This window comes from Postia placenta, assembly GCF_002117355.1.
Source record: "Postia placenta MAD-698-R-SB12 unplaced genomic scaffold POSPLAscaffold_2, whole genome shotgun sequence".
Classification (NCBI taxonomy): domain Eukaryota; kingdom Fungi; phylum Basidiomycota; class Agaricomycetes; order Polyporales; family Adustoporiaceae; genus Rhodonia; species Rhodonia placenta.
The window spans coordinates 837,419-860,248 of NW_020169833.1; the positions used below are offsets into that span (position 1 = coordinate 837,419).

The 22,830-nt window shown below is 50.6% G+C and overlaps 8 protein-coding genes across 8 annotated transcripts; 5 read left to right on the forward strand and 3 right to left on the reverse strand.

Annotated features, from left to right (window-relative positions):
* Positions 1 to 1,050: 1,050 nt before the first annotated feature.
* Positions 1,051 to 2,150, forward strand: POSPLADRAFT_1133463 (hypothetical protein; the record flags this gene model as incomplete). Its single annotated transcript, XM_024484349.1, has 6 exons — positions 1,051 to 1,085; positions 1,145 to 1,212; positions 1,265 to 1,286; positions 1,337 to 1,417; positions 1,469 to 1,846; positions 1,904 to 2,150. The coding sequence occupies 6 exons, from the start codon at positions 1,051 to 1,053 to the stop codon at positions 2,148 to 2,150; spliced, it is 831 nt and encodes a 276-aa protein (XP_024342709.1).
* A 3,158-nt stretch (positions 2,151 to 5,308) lies between these two features.
* Positions 5,309 to 6,816, reverse strand: POSPLADRAFT_1177373 (hypothetical protein; the record flags this gene model as incomplete). The annotated part of the gene is made up of 5 exons (XM_024488495.1): positions 5,309 to 5,744; positions 5,801 to 6,125; positions 6,176 to 6,213; positions 6,269 to 6,553; positions 6,601 to 6,816. 5 exons carry the CDS (start codon positions 6,814 to 6,816, stop codon positions 5,484 to 5,486), a joined length of 1,125 nt encoding a protein of 374 aa, XP_024342710.1. The 3' UTR covers positions 5,309 to 5,483.
* Positions 6,817 to 7,261: 445 nt separating this feature from the next.
* Positions 7,262 to 8,393, forward strand: POSPLADRAFT_1165912 (hypothetical protein). Its single transcript, XM_024487900.1, has 5 exons — positions 7,262 to 7,526; positions 7,580 to 7,694; positions 7,768 to 7,849; positions 7,911 to 7,964; positions 8,019 to 8,393. Exons 1-5 carry the CDS (start codon positions 7,309 to 7,311, stop codon positions 8,225 to 8,227), a joined length of 678 nt encoding a protein of 225 aa, XP_024342711.1. The 5' UTR covers positions 7,262 to 7,308; the 3' UTR covers positions 8,228 to 8,393.
* A 1,072-nt stretch (positions 8,394 to 9,465) lies between these two features.
* Positions 9,466 to 9,971, forward strand: POSPLADRAFT_1031139 (hypothetical protein; the record flags this gene model as incomplete). The annotated part of the gene is made up of 3 exons (XM_024476771.1): positions 9,466 to 9,689; positions 9,741 to 9,855; positions 9,933 to 9,971. 3 exons carry the CDS (start codon positions 9,466 to 9,468, stop codon positions 9,969 to 9,971), a joined length of 378 nt encoding a protein of 125 aa, XP_024342712.1.
* Positions 9,972 to 13,406: 3,435 nt separating this feature from the next.
* On the reverse strand, positions 13,407 to 14,733 carry POSPLADRAFT_1052589 (hypothetical protein; the record flags this gene model as incomplete). The annotated part of the gene is made up of 5 exons (XM_024480284.1): positions 13,407 to 13,667; positions 13,722 to 14,046; positions 14,096 to 14,133; positions 14,190 to 14,474; positions 14,530 to 14,733. The coding sequence occupies 5 exons, from the start codon at positions 14,731 to 14,733 to the stop codon at positions 13,407 to 13,409; spliced, it is 1,113 nt and encodes a 370-aa protein (XP_024342713.1).
* A 614-nt stretch (positions 14,734 to 15,347) lies between these two features.
* POSPLADRAFT_1131321 (hypothetical protein) lies at positions 15,348 to 16,260 on the forward strand (the record flags this gene model as incomplete). The annotated part of the gene is made up of 4 exons (XM_024484059.1): positions 15,348 to 15,574; positions 15,627 to 15,741; positions 15,813 to 15,900; positions 16,061 to 16,260. The coding sequence occupies 4 exons, from the start codon at positions 15,348 to 15,350 to the stop codon at positions 16,258 to 16,260; spliced, it is 630 nt and encodes a 209-aa protein (XP_024342714.1).
* A 1,492-nt stretch (positions 16,261 to 17,752) lies between these two features.
* On the forward strand, positions 17,753 to 18,302 carry POSPLADRAFT_1031142 (hypothetical protein; the record flags this gene model as incomplete). The annotated part of the gene is made up of 2 exons (XM_024476772.1): positions 17,753 to 17,996; positions 18,043 to 18,302. 2 exons carry the CDS (start codon positions 17,753 to 17,755, stop codon positions 18,300 to 18,302), a joined length of 504 nt encoding a protein of 167 aa, XP_024342715.1.
* A 2,643-nt stretch (positions 18,303 to 20,945) lies between these two features.
* Positions 20,946 to 22,308, reverse strand: POSPLADRAFT_1072818 (hypothetical protein; the record flags this gene model as incomplete). Its single annotated transcript, XM_024482552.1, has 5 exons — positions 22,067 to 22,308; positions 21,734 to 22,018; positions 21,637 to 21,674; positions 21,259 to 21,583; positions 20,946 to 21,206 (listed from the first exon to the last, which is right to left on the reverse strand). Exons 1-5 carry the CDS (start codon positions 22,271 to 22,273, stop codon positions 20,946 to 20,948), a joined length of 1,116 nt encoding a protein of 371 aa, XP_024342716.1. The 5' UTR covers positions 22,274 to 22,308.
* Positions 22,309 to 22,830: the final 522 nt, after the last annotated feature.

Sequence of the window (22,830 nt, forward strand, 5' to 3'; positions counted from 1 at the left end):
TCTATCGAGATGCGTTCTCTCTGGTGCCAAGCCTGTAGAACACTTCTTCGTCTATGGCCACGACTTGAGATACTGGCAAGGGGTCAGATGTGTTGAAACGCATGGTCCGGGATGAGCTCGCAAGCTCGGGCGCGCTAGCAGCCGGGGGCCTCCGGCCCCCTTCGTAGCATCAATGGATTGCTCGCGGTGTACGTACCGCACGCGATTGTCCCTTACGGACATCGCTACGCCCGTGGACAAACGCGCTCACCGACCGTTATCCCGTTGTTCCAACAAGCTGGACAGTTTAATAATTAGACACTTGGGAAGACTTTTGTGCTCTTGTGTGGATCGAGCGGCACATTCTCACCAGAAATTCAAGTTTAGACCGTCCCGCCCGGTGCCAGAGCACGGGAAAACCAAACAACGTCACATTTGTCACTGAGATGTCACCGAAAACGGACAAGTGATTGATCGATAATTGGACCCACAAAGCGCAAACAACTGCAAGCCAAAAAAGCGCTGGTAAGCGGCGGAGTACTCGCAAGCTGCGATTCTTGGACACCCTAAGCCAGATCTGTGGGTCTGAGCTATTCAGGATCAGGCAAACAGCATTGCTATGCATCTGTGCAGCCATTTGTACCGTAAACGTATAGCAAATGACTACAAAGTATAATCGGAAATTGTCAGCCTTGATTCAATCCTCGTCTCCTTAACGTGGTACTATCGACTGACGCAACATAAGATACCCGCCATTGTGTTCTTTAGTCAGACATTCGCTAACAATTTGGCCGGGACCGTGGAAATTTAGTCTTCTTTCAGTGGTAGGCTGCCGGTGTGCCGGTGGGAATACTAGCAAACAACAAGGTAAACTTAGCGAGGAAGACATGAAGCCGTAGAACAGGAACTGGACGGCGGCTCCAGATGATGTCCGGGACCTCTCCACAAGGTGCGGGCCTCCGGATGTCACATGATGACGTCCAACTGTGACCGCAGTGGCATGGCGCGTGACAACCATGAGGACCTTCGACTCTGACGCCAGAGATATCCTGGCCTTGTCATTCTTGTACCATGACCATATGTAAAATCATATACGGTACTGCGTGGTATATCCATCCTATCATGCTGTGCTGTGTCTATTCTGACAGAATAGCAATGCTTGTAGGAAGCAGGAAACTACCACTGCACTGGTCGTGAGCGCAGTCCTCCAGGGGTTCCGTGCGATAGACACTGGTGTGTTCCCAGCGAGGCTTATAATACCCGTTGTGTTGACACGAGCTTTCAGCGTGCCAACCCAAGCATTATCGGTATGACTGAACGGATATCAGACTGCAGTAAACGATGACCCACCTTGAAGGGAAGAACTGGTTGGCGAAGCACTCCGGATACTAAGAGAAGAGCATGGCATCCAGCGACAGGACCTATTCATACAGACAAAGTAAGCATCGTCTATGTCCCGTCTCGCGTAGTAACCACCCGATGGCTATAGATACACATCGCTAGGAGGCCAGGACACCACAAAACCACTCCCATACAATCCGCATGACAGCATCACAACGCAGGTCGAGACATCTTTCCGTAAATCACTTCGGAATCTAGGCACGACGTACCTCGACAGCTTGCTCCTCCACTCGCCTCTCGAACAAATGTCTCAAACACTCGAGGCATGGCAGGTACTTATCAGGCTGCAGGACGAGGGCAAGGTGAAGATGATTGGAGTGAGCAACACGTACGACGTCAACACTCTCGAGCTGCTTGCGAAGGCGACCGGGAGGAGAGTCCAGATTGTGCAGAATAGGTGGTACGAGGGCAATCGTTGGGACCGTGAGGTCTGCAGCTACTGCAGGAAGAATGGTGTTCAGTATCAGTACGTTCTGTCAGAAATGTCATATAAGGTGTATTACTCACCGCAGGTATTTGCCAGGTCGTTCTGGACACTCTCTGGATCTCCAAAGCTGCTCGCCCACCAGAGTCTCCGCGAGATAGCGCGTACCAAGAGTTGCACGCCTCCTCAAGCGGTCTTCCGACTAGCGCAACTGCAGGGCATTACGCCGCTCTCCGGTACGACCAACGAGCAACACATGAGACAAGACGTGGAAGCGGAGCAGATCGACCTGGGCGATGTGGATGCTGCCGTAAAGGAGGTCACCAAGCTCGTCTTGGGTGTATGACTCGGACAACTGTTGGCCGCGGTTGACTGTAGTCCTTGTCCCGAGTAGCGTGTATCTCTTTGCCAGAGTCGACTCTCGTGAACGACAGGAAGCAGGCAGATATCAATGGGGAAACGAAGAGACGACGTGTATATTGTTAGGAGGCTGTGCGGGCGTTGCCGTGGGTTGCAATTTACGGTTTCAGCCAGAGTTTCAGCCGCGGCCCCTTGGCCTTACGTTTGACACCGACTATTCATTTTCCGCCGTCCATCTGCTCATGCTCTCAGGTTCTCATTCCCGCTTCTCTAGAGGGTCAGGATGAGAGCGCAGTGTATCCCTAGACCTTGTGAACAATGCTAGCCGTGATCATTGTTGCGCTCACCGTTCCTGTAACTTGACTTCCTGGCGGTTCTGTCGCATTTCTACTACTTGCAGGTTTTCTGGAGTGGATTCGCCGATGTACGCTATGGCCATCCTACTCGGCCTCGTGCTCTCCGAGTAATGATTGTACACGCACCCGTTATCCTGGGAGAATCTGCCATCATTTGGTGCTACCAGTCGGACGGGGACCATCGTGTGGATACCTCTTGGCCCGTAAGCTTGTATTTAAATGTCAATCGACATTGACTGACAGTTGTACCGGCTTGCCTTCATCTGCTTCCGCAAGAATAGCAACGAGTCAGCTTTGGATTGCTCAGCTGGCCGTGTACTCAGACTTGATGCCGCGCCTGCGCCGTAACTGGCTGTCCATGCATTTCATCCACCGCAGTCCATACTACTCATGGCGAAGATTGTGCATAGTGGTAAGCGGACAAAAGGAGGACACCCGAGTGAAATAATTGCCCTGCAGTTCTGCAACACGCGAATAGCCGGAGTCATCCCTTTGCAAGAACATTCCCCCAAGATGATTCAACGCTACCGCAAGGTGAACGCGCGTGAGCTGCAGAACAGAGATGCGATTGCGCCGGAGGAAGGTCTCATACTCACTAGCGGTGTTTGGTGAATGGTACTTCGGTACGCTCATTGTCTTCGTTGACTAGTACTCGCCAAACTGATGTCATGTCAACCAAAATCATGGTAGTACCTACAGGACTGACGCGAAGCCTTTGGACAGTAACGCTGAGATACCTCCGCGCTTCAACTTTGTCGACGGTAATTCTTGCTCCCGCGTCCAGGAACCAGCCACAAGACATTTGGGTTGAGTCTACCAATTCGCATTATGTCTACGATGTCGTTTCTAATCCATTGTCGCATGTTCGCGAGCGTGCTATTGAAAGCGCAGCCACAATGTTTAGGTGAGTGTGCTGTATAGTCGCCCGACGTCTGTGAAGCCGCTGTTCAAGCGCATTTGATCTACATGGTGCCGTGACAGCGAGCCGCTGTTAGGTGTCGGATCCATTCGTACTGGGGAAGGTATATGAGCCAAAGGATCGCACCCGCTGCCGTGCTATCGGCCGCACAGAATGCTGCTGAGAATCACTGGACGTGCACAGCTACCACATTTAACATCGAGGAAACCAATGGTGATATGCACAGGGGAGGGGGGTTGACAACAAAGGCAGGGGCCTGTAATTCTGCAGGAAGACGTCATCGCCTTGGGGGAAGACCTCGGATATCTGGACGCAGAAACCCGAAATACCGATAGCGTCCAGGGCAAGAATCGTTACGAAGGCGAGCGTATCCCGCCGCTTGTGACTTGAGGAGAAACCCAGATTACGCGGCAAGCTTTATTTCGACAAAGACTACCGTAATACGGGTTGAAAATGGGTTGTTCGCGTTCAGTATATTTGACAGAGTTTAATTGCGATGGATAGGAGTGATTTTCAGCCGACGATTCTCCTCAGCTTCTCGTGGCTGCCTATCACTAGATGCCCGAGGCTGTGGGAACGTACGAGAGCAGAGCGGTGGTCGACGACTTGGGGGTTACTGCCCAGGGGAACACTTAGAATGGTCTGCTGTTCATGATGTAACGCGACAGAGGGTGTTAGTTTCGATTAACCCTGCTAGGCATCTAGGCTTTGCCCAATGTCCAGTATGAAACATAGAATACTAATTCACATTTGTTTATAGTGAAAGGTCCTAAGGCATTCTATTGCGGCTCTTGAACACGCGGTTCAACGCCGCGCTGCGGCAGCGATAGCGCCAGCAACGATAAATGAGTGACCGTAACGAGGAATTCCTAGTTGCTCTTTCTGGGAATGCATGATCAACTGCCATATGACCTCAATATCATGAGCTACGAAAAGCATATAGAATGCTGTATGCGTACCGCTTGTCCTGACCATAATCCGACATCCGTACCTCTTAGCACTACCTATCTCCCTGAGCGGCAAAACCAGGATTTCGACCATGCGATTTATTTCGGCATATGAAATTCCTGGAGTTTCGACATGCCGGCAGTTAAAATCGTAGTTCGTCCCGGCGAGACAAACAGCCTCTGCGCACGGTCTTGTCGGCGATTTGGTGCACGATGTCTGCGCCCAAAGGAGAGCTTGACGCCTTAGTCGTTCGGGGAGGTCACGGCCCTATTTCCGCCATAGAGGTGGCTGTGGCCTATCGTCACGCGGAACAGACGTCGCCACGCTGCAAATTTCTCTTGGTCCCTGTATTAAGAACTATGGCTAGTATTGTCCTGCGTTGTTCTTTATATACGATCCGGAATACCGGCTGCCAAATTGAGTATTTGACGGGCAGGTACCACAAGGTTCACCGTTCCAGCTGCTCTGTGCATCCGTGTTCCCATCTGTCCTTGTTTCTCGGCGCCTATGTAGTAAGTTCAGTCATCGGCTCGCTCTATCTGTTTGACCGACCGTGTCAACGAATTACCCACATGCTCAGGGACCTTGTCGATGATCAGCCGAGCTGCCTCAGAGACGCCTATCTATTGTCCCACTTTGTGGTAAGCCCGTCACTGCGTGGCTGAGCTCATGACAGTTAGAATATGTCCACAATGGCCGGCGCAAGCTGACGTTGACATCGACATCCTCACTGTGGGCTCCGCACCGCATGGACGTGACGACCTGGAATCTCTGATGGTTCAGCGGTCAGAAAATAGAAGTCGCCTAGGACAAGGAAGGTGTAGCAAGGATCTCCAAGGCGACCTGCACTTACGAAGGTCCGTCATCTGGACGATAGATGTCAGTATACACATTCGCCACACACCTATTGATGATAATGATAAGCGACCTAATTTCATTCTTGTGCCCACGCGAAATGATGGCTCGATATGAAGCAAGCACAAGAACATCAAACGAGCAACAGCGGCAGAAGCATGTATAGAATGTCGAAAACACTGAGTATAAGTACGAAAGCAATAGGGTATAGGTGCAATCCAAAAACAAGTAGGTGTGAGGCCTATGCGGGAGGGGTAGGAACTGGAGGTAATCGCTTCACGACGTACTTCGCCGTCCGAAAAACGTGCTCGAGACCTCGGAAAAAGCGGATAATGACTGATTCTCCCCGCTCTCTGAGACGACCACGGAGAGTCCGAGCGGATAGCTTAGATGTGGCCTCTGTAAATCGAGAGGCGACAACTTCAATAGACGGGCGTTTCTGCGGATCATCTTGGACCATGTCTGTGACGAGTGCATGCAGGAACTGGAAGTTATCATATTGCTGTTGACGTAAATAGTTGATCAGTGCTAATCTATCGCAGACGAATGAGATCTAACCTGCAGAAATGCCATTCGTACGAGATTTCCGAGATAGTATATGTCTGTTGGGAACGGGTCTACAGCTATGTCGTATCCTTCACCTTGAAATTCCGGCACGCTTTTGTCCCCGCCCAAGATGGGCAGTTCGCGGGGTGAACCGTCTTCGGGGTTGTATTTGCGCGACAGACCAAAATCGACGTAATAATACTTCGTCGGGCGCTCTGTGCGGGAGTAATGCTTAACTGTGCCCTTGAAATCTAGTCTCCTGTTACGCCTGCGGGGATGATACATATCCGGAAACATTGGCTTGGGATCTAACATGACGTTCGGTAGCATGATATCCCTGTACTCATGTTATGCGCGTCCCACAAATACGCCATGACGAGAACATACCGATGAGCGACATGGTAGGCATGCATGAATTTCAGTCCCTATATCACAAATTCGTTCAGTGACCCAGACACGTTGGCAGAGTTCCCTACGTACGGTAATAAGTTGTTGAATGAACTCGACGACTTCGCCAACAGTCTTAAATTCGGGATCGTCACATTCCCTGAGCAAAGGCATTACCACGATAGTCACGTTTTCCTCATCTGGGTCTTGGAGGACGTCGTAAAGCGGTATGCAGTGGTTGTTTGGATCTGCTATTAGCTCTTCGGAGCACAGGTATTGCCCAATTTCTACTTCGTAAGGATGGACAGAAGTAGAAATCTTCTTCAGAGATACTAGTGCACCATCGGAGACTCTCGTTGCGTCTATAATGGTCGGATGCTGGCTTTGTGTCAGGTTGGAACTTGTATAAACGGTTCCAAACATACCTCCAGTACGAGACCATCCTCACAGTCGCGAAAATGCTTCTTGGTGCCCCGCCAGGACGGCACCCACTCAGGCTTGTATCGAGGACGAAGCAAGTAGCCGCATTGTTCTAGCCACTGCTGATGATCTCTCCAATAGTATTCTGCATCAGCAAGCCCACCCGGGGAACGAGTTGTTGTTGTTTTAGGCAAATCCTCGCTGGCAGGCTCGTCTGCCATCTGGGAGAGATGTAGCAGCGAAATACGAGAAGTGATGATCCAACCGTACTGAGGGAGGGACCCCAAGCTGCATGCTGCTGGGTTCCGGGGTCTCTCACCGTGCAAAAACAATATGGCAACAACGTTCAATCGGCTTGCGTCGCAGATACAGCATACTGGCTGCCTTGAGGCAGCCCTTGAGGACTCCGTGCACATTCCTGGCCCGTATAGACCGTCTGATCGTCCTTCCGCATCAGCGTTGTTTCTTTCGAACAACGCCGCCTTTTTGTGGAATCGCCCATAGCTGGAACACTGGTTTCCATGCTCCGGAGATGCGCCCTATTTGATTACGTTTGCTGTCAATCATCGGGAGCGTGCTATTGTTCCCTCTTTCATTTGCGGCTGAATGTGTGTACTTGGTATATATTGCACCAAGTAACAGACGCGCAACCCATTCCTCGCTCTTCCGCTACCCTTGCCTGGCGCAGCTTCTTACCGTGGGCATCCAATCGAATGGAGGTCGCTCTCAACGCTCTCGATGCTACTGCTGACTGTGTCACAACCACCGCGCCATTTGCCAAGCCAGCCTTGAAAGCCTTGGCCAAATTCACACCACATGGCGCACTAAAGCGGGGTGATCGCGCTCAAGCGTCTACTTTGAATATGCTTGAGGATACATCGGATATTATGGAAAACGGTATGCACAACATCTTGCAGAACGAGTTCGACGAGTACGTTGTTTCTTCTGCATATTCTATTAAATGTACCTACTCACTGGCAATAGTCTCCGGGATTCGAGGAACGATCTGGCCAATCTAGGAAGGATCCAGACTTTGAGAAACTGGTCCAAGTTTTCTCAGTATGCGTCAGACGCTGTGCATCTCAACAAGAAAACGGTGGTGAGTACACGGGTAGCCTACATTACTCCTAGAGATTGTTGCCAGTAACTTAGCCTACTGCCACCTCGTCCAGACCTCATCGCAAGCGGCCAGGAGTGACAACATCTGGAAGAGGAAAGGCTTAGCGAGTAGATCATTATCGAACGGCAGATCAGGTATGTCGGCTGTGTAATATCGTCCTCGTCCTCGCCCCAATCTCATACTTCGAATGTGTAGAGCCAACCCCGATTTCCGACACCGTTGACGCACCAATTGACTGTCCGAGGCGAGGTGCTGGTAGATGGAATTGTCTACTTGTTTCCCATACTTACGCATGCGTTCTAGCTGACGATAACGCGTCCGTGGACATCACGTCCGTGTACGAGGACCCCTTTCGTGAAACAGCATCGGTCGTTGTTTCTGACCAAGCCTTTAAGCCGGCACGAGAGCCCAGTATAGCTGAATCCGAGAGCATATACTCTGATCTAGGGGAGGCCGAACACGACGACAGTTTCCGCCTTCATACACTGAGACAATCTGACGGCTCTCGGTGACGCTTATGCGCTATACTCGGAGGCGGTGGAGTCACTAAGATAATATCAACGAAGATAAATTCATACATCATTCCTCGCGCGGGCGCGTCGCAACTAAAACACTCGTTCACGATGATATTATATGTATGTCCGTAATTAGTATGTAATGTGCTCATCTCCGCCGCAATTCTGTCATGGGCGCTTATGTGGACCCACAAGGGCCAAATAAAATCAAACAAAGGCGCGATCACGAAAGTTCAAATCCACTAGAGTAATACTTCTGACATCCTCTTTACATGCTATGCATCACCTGACGGCTATTTACTCAACGGCGATGTTTTACAAGTACTGGACGATCGTGAGGCCCTCCAGCGCACTGACATTGTTGACTTGGGGTTAATCGCCTGCGGTACTGGATCGAGACACAATAAGTGAAATAGGTGTTCGTATTGTACTCTTGCTTCTACTTGGGCCCTCATGTATGATAGGAAACGGGCGAATGACAACAGGGAAACGAAGAGACGACGTACATGGTGTCAGGAGGCTGTGCGGGCGTTGCCGTGGGTTTCAGCTGCGGCCCCTTGACCTTACGTTTGATTATCATCGAGTATTCGCGACCACCTGCTCATGCTCATCGTTTGGAGGTCAAGGTACGCAATACGCGAACACGACAAGGACCCCCAGTCCACCACCGAGTTGTGGGGTCTTGCCGAATGGGCGCCAATAATCATGGAGTGTTTCACGCCGTTGATGATGCCGTTATGTAGCTTGAAACTTGCCAGACCACCCAGCGCGGCTTGACAGATCCCGTGTACAAGCAGTTTTATCATCGACACTCTGAGCCCTTCGCCTTGAAAGGCGCCATTCCTCAGTTAGACCAGATAATCAATCGGCGGCGACCACCCTAGATACGTTGAACAACGACTCCTTTTTGGGACCGATCTGAGCCGCAGAATGCTACTTCTGCGACTTCTATTGAGTATGTCCAGCCCTTGTTCACGCCGCATACCCTGTCAAGGCGATGTATCTACGTTTTATCCACAGGTCTACACGGAATACCCAACATTACGTCCATTCACGTACTACCTTATAGTATCCGTTATGGGAATGCTTTTGTTTCCCCGCTGCTCATCTCGACTATCTGCGCCTATATATACACTACCTTGAACATGTATCACACTACTTGTTGATCATTGCCTCGTCCATCATTCCACTCTCGCTGCCTGGTGCACTGCTCGTATCGCATACGACGTATCGTCATGTCTTCCACTCCCCTTGAAACTGCCCTCAACGTCACCACCGTTGGGGTCACCATCGTCGCACTAGCTGCTAATCCTGCTCTCAATGCACTGGCCAGCCTTTCACCACTAGAACATTTAAAGCGTGGTGATAAGGATCAGGCGTCAACCCTCACAATTCTGGAGGAGATAGCAGGAATCATGGATGTCAGGGTACACGATACCTTGCAGAATGACTACAATAAGTACGACTATCGTGTTCACATTGTAACCGAGCATTAATAAGTATTTCTCAGGCTTGCAGAGACGAGGGCAGGTCTAGCCAACATGGGATCTTTTGAGGCCTTACGAAAGCGCAAGCACCTCATGAAGTATGCGACAGACGCTGCACAGCTAAATGCCGCAATAATGGTGAGTTGTTGAAGCAATCATTGTCACTCGAACCCACACAACTAAGGTCATTCAATTTCACAACGTCATTGGTGTAGAAATCCGCGGCGAAACTGGTGCGGGCCCGACTCGGATAGATTCACACATCATCCCTCGCGCGGGCGCGTCGCAACTCAAATACTCATTAAAAATGATATTATATGTGCGCTTGTAATCAATATATGCGTTTGGATGCAATTGTGCTTCAGTGAAGCTCTAATGTCCAATCTGCTCATACCCGCTGGAATCCTGTAGCGCCTATGTGGACCCACAAGGGCCAGATAGCGTCAAATAAGTCTTGCGCAATCATTCGATCGAGATTTCGAATTCACTCGAGTGATGCTCTTTACGTGCTACGCATCGCCTTAAGATTCTGTACTGAACGACGTAGTATTTGAAAGGTGATGGAACGTCGCGAGGCTTCACAGTGCAGTGACAGCAGCTGGTAAGAATTGCTTGAATACATTGGATGTAATCTTCTGCAGCACCAGATCGAAACATATCGTCTGTCCGATAGGTGGAATAGCTGCACACTTGGAGTTCGTACTGTACCCTTATTTCCATTTGGATTATGCACAACGTTGGCGCGTGTCCACCATCAGGCCTTCGCCGAGGCTGTACAATGATCCAAAGCGACAAGTGCGAGATCGTGAGCCCAGACGGAATGGGATGGTTCGAACATAATCCCAACCATGCTGGCGAACATATAAGCGACGAGACCACACAAAACTAGAAGATGAGGTCAGAACACTCTTTTGACGCACGAGTGGCGGAGGTGGGCCTCCTTCGTCACGAAAATTCAGATCATCGATCGGCGAGCACGAGGACCTACAAAGCACAAATAAATACAAGCCGAGTAAGCGCCACGGCGATGACTTCAAGATGGTTTTTTGTACGCCAAATCCTATTCCCTCAACGCGAATGCATTAGTATTTGTAGCAAACCCATGACCAAAGTAGATACGAAGCTGAATTGTCTGCTCACACCATATACAGCGACGTCAAACGTCAAATACAAAAGAAAATGCAAGAGAGATCGGGCCATCCGACTAGAGGGCCTTTTCATTCTGACCAGGTGAACATTCGATGGACATACCTTTGCAAGCGATGATCCTCTGACTGCTATAAATACACATCGTCAGGCGGCCAGGACTACCATGCAATCCGCAGCCTTGCAACGCAGATCGAGACATTGTGCCAGCGATTCCTCCAGAGTTTGAACCCGGACGACTTGCTCATCCGTTCGCCTTTTGTCTAAACATTAGTTGTAGACTCTCGGAGGGTCCAGATCGTACAGAACAGGTGGTATAAGGGAAACTATCGGGACAGTGAAATTTGGAGCTAATGCAAGAACGGTGTTCAAGACCAGTATGTGGTATCAAGGGGTTCTTTAGCAAGGGGATCACTCACCGTGAGAATCTCTCAGATCGTTCCAGACGCTCTGGGTCTCCAAAGCTAGTTGCCTACCATGGTCTGCGCGAAAAACGCGTACCAACACGCCTGCCCAGGCTCCTTCCCAACTAGCACAGCCGCAGGGCATTGGGCTGCTCTCTAGTACGATGAACGAGCAACACGAGATAAGACGTAGAGATAGAGCAAAACATCGCGAGACAAGGTGAGACGAATGTTGCTATCCGGGATGTCACTAAGCCCGTCTTGTGCATATGGCTCGCACGATGTATTGATCGTGCACTTCGTGTCCGTGTTTCGAGTAGTGTTATGGATGTCCACCAAGCAAGGCCTTTATGCGCGAGTGGATCGGCCAGATGTCAAGAAGAACGCGTGAATGTAAATAAAGGTTGAGAGGAGGCGTGGGCGCTACGGTGTGGATTGCTGCCCTTTTGGAGGGTCATGTCAGCCGCCGGCGTCCCGCACATGTTGAATGACGGCCAACCAATCTTCTTTCGCATCCCATATGCTCGTGTGCTTTTAGCTGATCACTCTCCCTTCTTGAAGCTGGCGGAGGACGAGAGCGTAGCCACCAGTGCATTCACGATGACCAACAACGCTCGCCGCCTGGCTTCTTATGCTCGCTTCATGACCATACCGACGTCTCTACCGCAAAGTACATGCGATTATAGCGGCTGTACGAGCAAGCCTCGAAGCACGCTCTTCCTTGGGATTGCCTGAGTCGGGTGGAGACATAGCGTGTGGATATTTCTTGATCCGTAAGCCAGCAGTTTAGTGTTGTATGAAATTATGTATTGCTGTCAATGTTGACAAAACCTACGGCGAGAAGTGTTCGCAGTGTGCAATATGGCATCACTTCTGGTGAAGTCCGACGTGCGGATGCAGACCAGGACCAGCAATAGCGAGAGCATCGAATGAATGTCATGGGGATCATTCTTCCTGAGAACGCATAGGACAATACGTGGTGACCTTAGCGTTGCGGAGTACCATAAGGCGGTACAGAAACAATATACTACACGCATACTACTTGCCCAGTTATTCTTCTGCAGACGTAGTGAACCATCAATTCACGGGAATTTGTTCAGACATTGGAGCTACCATTCGATTGCACACTACCTGCATGGTCTCTCATCCGCGGCATGGTGCAAGATGACCGCGCTAGAAAGACGTTGGCCGCGTCAGCCGTTCGGGGATATCATGAGCTGCTTTCCGCCGCAGATATTGCTGTGACTTCTCTTCACGCGAAACGGCGCAACGCCGCAATCATCTCGCGGGTCCTACGCAGTAAACTGAGACTATTGCTAGTTTGTTAAGAGTCGGCGTAGCCGTTGCCATACTCACCATTCATCTGCGCAGATAGGACAAGGCATATTATTCCAGTCATCCGTTTGGCTCAGATTCTACGGCTCCCGTCAATGGTTTCCACATGGCCTAAAGTGGTACGTTCAGGTATTGGCTCACTCTATCTTTGAATACCGCCTGACGACCGTGTGGACAACGAATCGCTTACGACCCATAGAAGCCGTATTGATCATCACCCGACATCAGACGCAGTGTCATGCAGACCAACTTATTGTTCCACCTTTCAGGCTGGCCGTCACCGCAAGGTCAAGGCGGTGACCGTCAGAATCACAACATGAGCAGCGCCAGCTGATGTCCACATGGTGGCCTCCGCATCACACGGACATGGCAAATTGGCTCGTCTGGAACGAGTCGGTGGATATCCCTGAGATAAAGAAGACGTCCAATTGGATTGGAGGGTGAAAGAATAACGTATGCCACGCGCACGTGGGCGTCTGCCCTGCATCTGCGTGAGATGTTTTGCATCGCGGATCTTATCCAGCGATTCCCAAACCGCATGGAAGAAATAACAAGGCGACTTAAAAGGCGACTTGCACTGCTTAACGCACCGGTATATTTGTATTTGTAGCGCAATGGACACGCGATACGTACAAAGCAACGGCGATATTTAGCGGATATTCGCGCCCATTGTCCATTTTGGAGCAAGCATAGAAACGTCGAATGAGTGACAGCAGGAAGACCACGTATAGGATATCGAAAGCGCCGAGTCCAGACACGATAACAATGGGTATCGGTACAATGCAAAGCAACTAGATATGGAACCTATGCGGGAGGGGTGGGCACTGGGGATAATCGCTTGACGACGTATTTCGCCGTCCGATAGAAGTGTTCGAGGCCTCGAAAAAAGCGAACGACGGTCGATTCGTTCCTCTCTCTGAGACGGTCACGAAGAACACCTGGGGAGAGTGCGGACGTGGCTTCCATGAATCGAGAAGCAACCTCCTCGATAAGGGGGCGCTTTTCTGGTTCGTTTTGCACCATGTCTGCAATGAGCGGATGTAGAAAACTGAGATTCTCGTAGTGCTATGGCACGCACAGTCAATGAGGATATGATGTCAGAATCAGACGCTGACGCACCCGTATAAACGCCATTCGTATCAGATTCCCTAGGTAGTAGATGTCTGTCGGGAAGGGGTCTACGGCTTTGTCGTAACCGTTGCCTTGAAACTCGGGTACGCTCTTATCGCCACCCAGGATAGGTAGTTCCCGGGGCGGATAGTCTTCGCTTTCGTACTTGCGTGATAGACCGAAATCCACATAGTAGTATTTGACCGGACTCTCCGTACGAGAATAATGCTTAGCCTTGCCGGTAAAGTCTCGTTTCCTCTCTCTTCGACGGGGGTGGTACATGTCCGGATACATTGGTTTTGGATCGAACATTACATTTGACAGCATTATATCCCTTTAAAATATGAGGAAAGCCTGTGGCGCGTCATTAAATAAGAACGTACCGATGGGCGACGTGATGTGCATGCATGAACTTCAACCCCTGGACAAGCACATAATCGACAGATGTAGAGACGCTGGTGTCTGACCCATACGTACATTAACGAGCTGCCGGATGAAGTCGACCACTTCCCCAATAGTGTCGAACTCGGGGTCGTCGCACTTCCTGAGCAAAGGCATCACGAGTATGACGGTGTTCTCCTCAGAGGGATCTTTGAGAACGTCATGTAGGGGCACGCAGTGGTTGTCTGGGTCGGAACGTAGCTCATCAGAACAGAGGTATCGTCCGATGGAGACCTCATGAGGGTGGACAATAACAGAGACCTGCTTGAGTAATACTAGAGCACCATCCGATATCCGGGTGGCGTCGTTCACGTACGGATGCTGTCTGACATTAGCAAAGGTCATATTCAAGACAACCAAGACAACGGGGACATACTATCAGCCCATAACCATCTTCGCACTGAGAGAAGAGTTTCTTGGTGCCTAGCCAGGACGGCACCCAATCAGGCCTGTACCGGGGCCGAAGCATGTAACCGCATTCCTGGAGCCATGGCTGGTGATCACGCCAGTAGTACTCTGCATCCGTTAGACCGCCTTCGGTATGAGGAAGATTCGGTGAGCCCTCAGAATGATTGGCCATCCGGAGGCATGCACTGACACTCGGTACAACGTAAAGGGTCGCTGGTCATGAAGGCACTGGGCAGAGGGGGACCCCGTGTCTGCGGGGGTGTGTCGGGGTCTCACTGTGGCAGGCTGATCAGCTACGTTTGAAGTAGTACGTTACGTTCTGTTCATAGGAGACTAGTTGCAGCCTGGGTCGAGCTGACTGATGTTATTGTTCTCTATCTGCTCGCTACAGCGCACCTGCCAGCGTGCGTGCCCTTGCGGACCTGTCACCAACAATCCTTCCGAGGTTCACAGGGATATTTCAAAGGCACGGAACAGTTCTGATTCATCGAATCATCCCTCAGACAATGTGGGTTGTTCGTGTATAGGAACAACGTTCCATGGGCTCTATGTTCTCTGCCTGTATTCCTTATTCGCACGGGGAAGGTCAAGAAGTCACGCTGTCATGGACGCATGCTGTGCCGTTACGTCCTCATGTTTCCATCGCTGGACAGTCATTGTTTCGTCGTTGCCTGTATGCCATTCTTTATAACTACCCGCTACATTACGCACTAAGCGGATCAGATATCATCTTCTTGGCCCCACTCTCGTTGCCTGGCGCACTGTGCTCCTCTTCTACAGCCCATCATGTCCTCTGATGCTGCAGTCTTCAACTATTTGGATGCTACTGCTGATGCAGTCACCATCGCCGCCCCCGTCACCAAACCCGTCCTTAAATATTTTGCTGGGCTGTCACCACGGAAGCAATTGAAGCGAGGCAATAAGTATCAGGCGTCGACCCTTTCGACCCTAGAGCAGTGGTCGGAGATCATGGACTCAAAGACGCACAACGAATTACAGCAAGAGCATGACCGGTAAGATACTTCCGTGTGGAGGAGAATGACCTCGTCGATCATCCTGTTGCAGTATTCTAGCAACGAGTAATGGCCTACAGAAAATGGGGCGCCTCAAGGCTCTGTGGGAGCTCGATCAATTTTATGCTTATGCCTCGGAGGCTGAGAAATTGAATGCGGACACAGTGGTAGGTTCTGTCCATATGGATGATCTCCTCCATACCTGTGCACATCTCTTACTCAAACCTTATATATGTAGACCTCCTCACAAGCGGCCAGGAGCAAGCAGTTGTGGTCAAAAAAAGGAATGACCGGTGGACAGTCGCTGGACGCTGCTGTCGGTTACCGTCAGTAATATCTCCTGCTCTCCTGCTAGTCTTCTCATGGCATCTTTGCAACCAGTCATTACTAGTGACTCGACAATTACGCGGGCAGACAGCGGTGATCACAAAACTGGTATGGCATCATCTATTTGACCTCTAACTCGCATTTACCTGTGTGCTTCAGACGACGATGCTGCCTCTGTAGACATTACGACCATTGAAGAAAACCCTTTTCGCGAGACAGCGTCGGTCGTTGTAGCTGATTATGCGTCTGATCTGGAATCGGAGGCCAGCGTTACCGAGACCGAGAGCATTTACTCAGAGCCGGGAGATATTGGCCATTATGATAGCTTGTCCCTTCACGCGCTTAGACCATCTGCATGACTCCAGTATTTTTCTTCGCACACGCCGGGTTAGTGTCGGAAGTGGTATGATCCGTTGCGCAGGCGACTCAGTCGCTCGTTTGTTTTGTATCATTGTATGTAGAGTAACCAACCAGAATTTGTATTTAATGTCATTTGTACCGCAGAGGCTCTGCTCTCGGGATGAACATTAGCGTTGGATCAGTGCAGAGCAACCACGCAATCACAGGAACGTCGAATGAGCGACAGCAACAAGAACATGTACAGGTTGTCGAAAGCGTCAAATACAGACACGACAACGATAGAGTATCTGAATAATCCAGAATCACCTTCCCAGAGCATGTAAGGCGTGAAAGGAAACAAGATGTAAAGTGAGCATTTGAAACCGTGAGTCGAGACGGGCCGTATCGGCGGGCAGACTAGCACGCAAAACCTAAGGACGAGGTGACAGTACTCTTGTGACGCATGAGTAGCAGCTCGTTTGTCACGAAAATCAGATCATTGATCGAGCACGGACCTACAAAGCACAAGCAAATACAAATACAACAAGCGCCAGAGCAGTGTCCAAGATGGTTTCCTGCACGCCAAAAACAATCCCCTCAACGCGAATGCATCACTATGCGTACCCAAACTATGACGTACAGTTGGTGTGTGGTGATGACTGTTGGCGCACACCACATGTCGTGACGTCCAAGGGGAATAGCGCAAGAGATGCTATCCCAATTACGGACCTCCTCCGATAGAAGAGAGGTGTTGACAAGTTATATATACGGTATGAGGTCCTCTGTCATCGTAAAATACTTTAGCTCAATGCTGACCGTGGCCGTCAGACATCACAGACCGCGCGGCTTCTCGATTACTGACGTGTGAGCATTGTGGAACTTGAAGCCTTACCGTGGCACGTATTTTTGAAACAGTGGCATCTACAACCGTGAGCTTGACCTCCGGGATCCCGTAAGCAGACCAGTGACACCTCGCTTGGACATCACGGCATGCTGCCACACTCGACTGCGTCGCTTTTGACGACTGGGGGCTGTTTCGTAAACGTACTCACTGCGTCGATCGAACCTTTGAACCACGACGACATGCAGGATGATCTCTTGTACCGCGTGGTATGTCCGTTCGAGATATACTGGATGTAGCCAGAGCAAGAGTAACTGCGGAGTGAAAGCAGGAGAGGACCTGTCCTCAATGTATTTTGTACCATCGACGCTGGTATGCCGCTAACGCCACCATCCCTTTTTCTGGCAAGGGTGTTCAACAGAGCAGCCCAAGTGTTAGCGGTATGAGTGAACGATAATGGCAGCGCAACCTGGGATAGCTCACCTTTGTAGCGAGGAGCTAGTCGGTGAAGCACTCCGCATACTAGGCAAAAACACTCGATCAGGCGAGAGGACCTCTTCATCAGGCTGAATGTTTGCAAGCTATGGTTTCCTGACTGCCATAAATTGACATCATTGGGCGGTTATAACCACGTCAGTCCACTCCCATACAAATCGTATGATAACATCGCAATGCAGGTCGAGACGTACCTCCAGCAATCTCTCGGGGTTTGTACTCTGACAGCTCGCTTCTCCATTCGTCATGCTGCAGGACCAGGACCAGGTGAAATCGATCGGAGTGAGCAACACGTACGACGTTCGCACCTTCGGGCTTCTCAAGAAGGCGAGTCCAGATTGTGCAGAATAGGTGGTACGAGAGCAATCGCTGGGACCGTGACGTCTGCAGCTGCTGTAGGAAGAATGGTGTCCAGTATCAGTACGTTCTGTCAGAAATGTCATATAAGGTGTATTACTCACCGCAGGAATTTGCCAGGTCGTTCTGGACACTCTCTGGATCTCCAAAGCTGCTTTCCCGCCAGAGTCTGCATGGGGTAGCGCGCACCAAGAGTCGCGCGCCTGCTCAAGCGGTCTTCCGACTAGCGCAACTGCAGGGCATTACGCCGCTCTCCGGTACGACCACGAGCAACACATAGGAGAAGACGTGGAAGCGGAGCAGATCGACCTGGTTGACGTGGGTGCTGCCGTAAGAGTGGACAGCAAGCTCGTCGGAGGAGTACAATGATTCGTGATGGATTGCTCGTTGCATGAATATTATTCTTGACCGTGCTTCGTGTAGAGTGTATCAACGGCCGCGTAGTGTAGAAGTACGGGCAGATGTTGACTGTGGAAATTCAGGGAGAACAGGTGTGGGCGTCATCGTAGGCCGTCACATCCGGGGAAGGAAGAGCCGCCGGCGTCCTCGTGTCCGCCAACGGCGAGCTAGTTCGGTTTTCCGTCCGCAATCTGCTCTTGTGTTCTTGGACCCTCATCCGTATTTTCTATAGCCTTTACTCGCAGCGAGAGGACGATTTGCCAGACGACCTCCACTGCACGTCGTCATCATATTGTGTCCACTAGCGATCACTGCGCAACAACATCTTGAAGCTTGAATCGCTGTGCCCTGTCCGCCTATGCAATCTGGCAAGTAGTTGCGGCTTGCAAGTCACCCGGAATGGGTCTACCTACGTAACACCCCCGCGCAAAGGCCATCATGCCCACTCTCCCTTCGGTTGTATCAGCATTTCTTGAGTGCTCGGATTTCTTGTCGTCAATCCCCTTTCCAAGTTGAATAGAGAGCTCTTGACCCACGGCCTGCATCGCAACGTCATAGACATCAGTTGACACCTGTGCTAGCTCAATATGTGCCGTGGGTAACCGTCTGTACATTCTCTCCTCGCTGACGGTGCTCCATACTACTGACGCTAACAATTGAGCGCAGCCGGAAGGACGCGACATGAGGATCCTCGAGTGGCAAGGTTCCACGGCGCCGCAAGGCATGGATAGGGACCGGAGCCATCATTTTGGCATTCGCTTATAAGGTTGCATGAATGGTGCTGCCACTTACCTTCGTTGGTGAGAGGTCGCCAAATTGAGAGCAACTCAAAAAGTAATATCACGCACAAGAACCCCCGCACGGTCATTATACAACGACGATCGTGTGTCACATCCCTTCATGCTGTCTAATAAATTCCTGATGAAGGTGGAGCCGCCTACGATATTGTTCAAAATCACTCGATGCACAAGGCTGTCACATATTAACGTCAACATCGAGGAGATCAACGACGTGAATTCGTAGCGCGCGACAGAGCATCGGTTCAGGTGATGTTAGGATCCAAAAAAAACCCCCGACGTTGCGATTCCATTCGAGGCCTCAAGCAAAAAAAGAATGCCCCGCCACATGTGATTTGGATCCAGGGTCCTTTTCGGCAGAAACTCGACCGCACCAAGGATGGGCGACGGATTCATGCAAGAATCTCGTGCTCAGTACGGTGGATGTAGATCGTCTGCCACGATTCCGGATGATTATGAGCCGATTGCCCTGACAGCTCCTCCTGAATGATGAATGCTGAGTGACAGGATGTTTACGCACGAGCAGATAACGGTATCTACCGCCCCTGCCTCATCGGAGAAATAGCTCCAGGCGCCTGTACTGTGGAGGGTGCACAATAGAGATATGGGGATCGGAGAGGCTACTTGTTTCCATGGCTATTCTCACGCAACCTGTTGTTCGTCGTCGCAATACGATAGAGTCTGTCCTTCTTCGAGCAGCCCTACCAAGAAATATTACGGACTAGAAAGGCGTATAGAAATAGAACACCGTATGCTTACCGCTTGTTCTCGCTATGATGCGATAGCCAGATCTCGGGAATTACCTGTTTTCCTTGATTGCGAACGGGTGCCTTGACCATACAATTCACCTCGTAGTCCTTTTACAGACATCGTGGAGCATGAGCTGTAGAGTGATTCGTGCAGATGCTGGAGCCAGCCGTTCGTTCCCCACCGTAAGACATTGGTTGTGTCAGCCATTCGGGACATCACGGATTGACCCTGCGGCGGTTATGGCTGTGGCTTCTCGCCGTGCGAAAGGAACAGCGCAACGCTGCAATCGTTCGCGTTTCCTACACCATAAACTGGGGCGTTATTTTGCACTGCTCTTCCTGTGAGCGGCGGCGTAGCCGTTGCCACCCTTCATGCGGGCAGAGAGGACAAGGCTCACCTTTTCAGTCATTCCGATTGATCTGGATGCCATAGCTTCTGTCGTTTGTTCCACCGCGCCTATGCAGTAAGTTCTGTCGATCATTAGCTCACTCTATTGGTTCAACCGTCCGGCGACCACGTTGACAAGGTGGCCGCTCACGAACCATCAGAATTATCCATCTTGTGTAGACTCACTTGGCCTTCCATTTTAAGGAGCTCGTAGCCGCAGGGTCAAGATCATACCAGGTGGAATCATAACGGGCGGTTGTCAAGTGATCTCTACATGGCTTCCACACCACAAGGACACGGCAAACTGAGTCAGTGGCGCCGGGCACGCACGAGATAGAGAAGACGAATGGTTGGGGTTAAGGTGAACAAGGGATGTAGGCCACGCGTGAGTCGGCGTCTGCACTGAATTCGCGCAGGGTGCCTGGCATGACGACCGTTAATCAAAATCACGTAGAACAGTACGCGTATGGAGAGACCGCTTCGGATAGAAATCTGCACAACACACTAAATGTATGTCTCATAAGCAAAATGAATGGAACGCTCTGTTTACGTGCACGAAAATGTACCAATCAGAGCATAGGTAATCCAACAATCCAGAAGAAAAATAGCAACGCTGGGTATCCTGATCACGACAGCATGAAGATACCTAAATATGCACGATATATCGATGAGAATATGTCTATCTTCCAGGTGTCGGAACGGGAGGGAGGCGTTTGAGGAGATAGCGGGCTTTCTGGAACGTGTGCCTAACGTCTTTGAATAGCTTAGTCACAGAATCCTCCTTCCTGGAAACAATGCGAGCGCGACATCTCCACGCTGTGAGCCCGCGGCGAATTTCCTCAAAGCGATCGACAACCTGGTCAGCTGTCGGCCGCTCTGCGGGATCGGCTAGAACCATGTCGGAGATGAGCGGGTGCATGAATTCCAGGCCGGTGTATCTCTACGTCATTATTATGAATGCAGAGAAAGTAAATACTAAGTTGCATGCTCACTTGTAGAAAGCATTGGCGAATCAGGTTTCCCAGATAATAGATGTCCGTGGGGAAAGGGCTGTATGGTTTGTCGTATCCGTCGTTTTGAAATTCAGGAACACTTCTATCTCCACCGAAAAGGGGCAGCTCGTGTGGCGGTCCTTCGGCGGGATCATACTTCCTTGCGTGGCCATAATCGACATAGAGATACTTTGTAGGTCGCTCTGTACGAGTGAAGCGTTTGGCCTGTCCACTAAAATCCCGTTTCCTATCTTGACTAATTGGATGGAACGAATCGGGAAACATAGGATTGGGATCCATCATGACGTTCAGCTCCATGATATCCCTCGTTCAAAGGGTTTGCGTCAATGATAGACGTAAGAGGCGTAGTACACATACCGGTGTGCCACTTGGTTGTCATGCATAAAGTGCAATCCCTGTGCACAACCCAGCTCGATATTGGATTGTACTTAAGGTAAGTGACGGTTTGACATACCTCGAACATTTGACGAAAGAATTCGATACACTCTCCTACCGTCTCAAAACGAGGATCGTTGAATTGCCGGAGAAAGGGCATCACTATGATGAGAGTATCATCCTCCTCTGGATCCTGTAGAACTTCAATGATCTGTACGCAGTGATTTCGCGAATCGGCACTGAGCGGTTGCGATAAGAAGTACTGTGCGATTTCAGCCTCATGCGGATGTACTTCTTTTGAAGTCTTTTTAAGCATTACAAAGCGTCCATCAGATTTACGGGTGGCATCCAAAACGGACGGATGCTGCGAATCAATGAGTTTCTGTGACTGTCAATACGAGGGATGACAAACATGCAGCGCCTGTCCATCTTCGCAGGTAAAGAACCACTTCTTGGTTCCTTCCCAAGACGGCCTCCAATCTGGGCTATATCTTGGACGAAGCAAATAACCGTGTTTCTGAAGCCAGGGTTGACGATCTCGCCAATAAAGTTCACTCTTATGAAGGCATCCGGGAACCCGTCTCGGAGGAGCATCTCCTTGAGCGGCGTCGACACTCATATAAAGCGAGCGTAAGAGTGAGGCAGGGAGGAAACGAGCTTTGGGTGATTCGGGGAGAGGAGCCAATTCGCGTCAACAACGTCGGTCCTTGAAACAGGCGTCAAGCACGTGTGGGGTACCACATGCCCACCCAGAGGACCCCGGAAGGCTCTCTTCGCGCCTGCACTGAGCGAGTCGAAACTGGCTGCGTGTAGTCTGCGTTGCTGACCAATTACGGACATGGATGACACTCGATCCATATCTAGTATATGGCTGCGTGTGACATCAAGCACTAGTATGTGGGTGTGATTATTGTGGTTCCATGTTGCTATCTCACGATGACAATACTCCCTCAAGCCCTTTCAACCGGGGAGAAGCTACATTCATTGTTCGTATCCCGACATCTACAGGCCTGATACGCGTGTGCAACACGACCAGAACGGCAATTGTATTGCATATAAACACCGGAACAGATGTGTTGTTCTCCTTCCGGAAACTGTACATGAAGGAGCCTTCCGATTGCTTCTAGACCAATGCAGCGCGCCGTGTCCTGCCTTCGTCAGTGCCGCGCCTGTCAG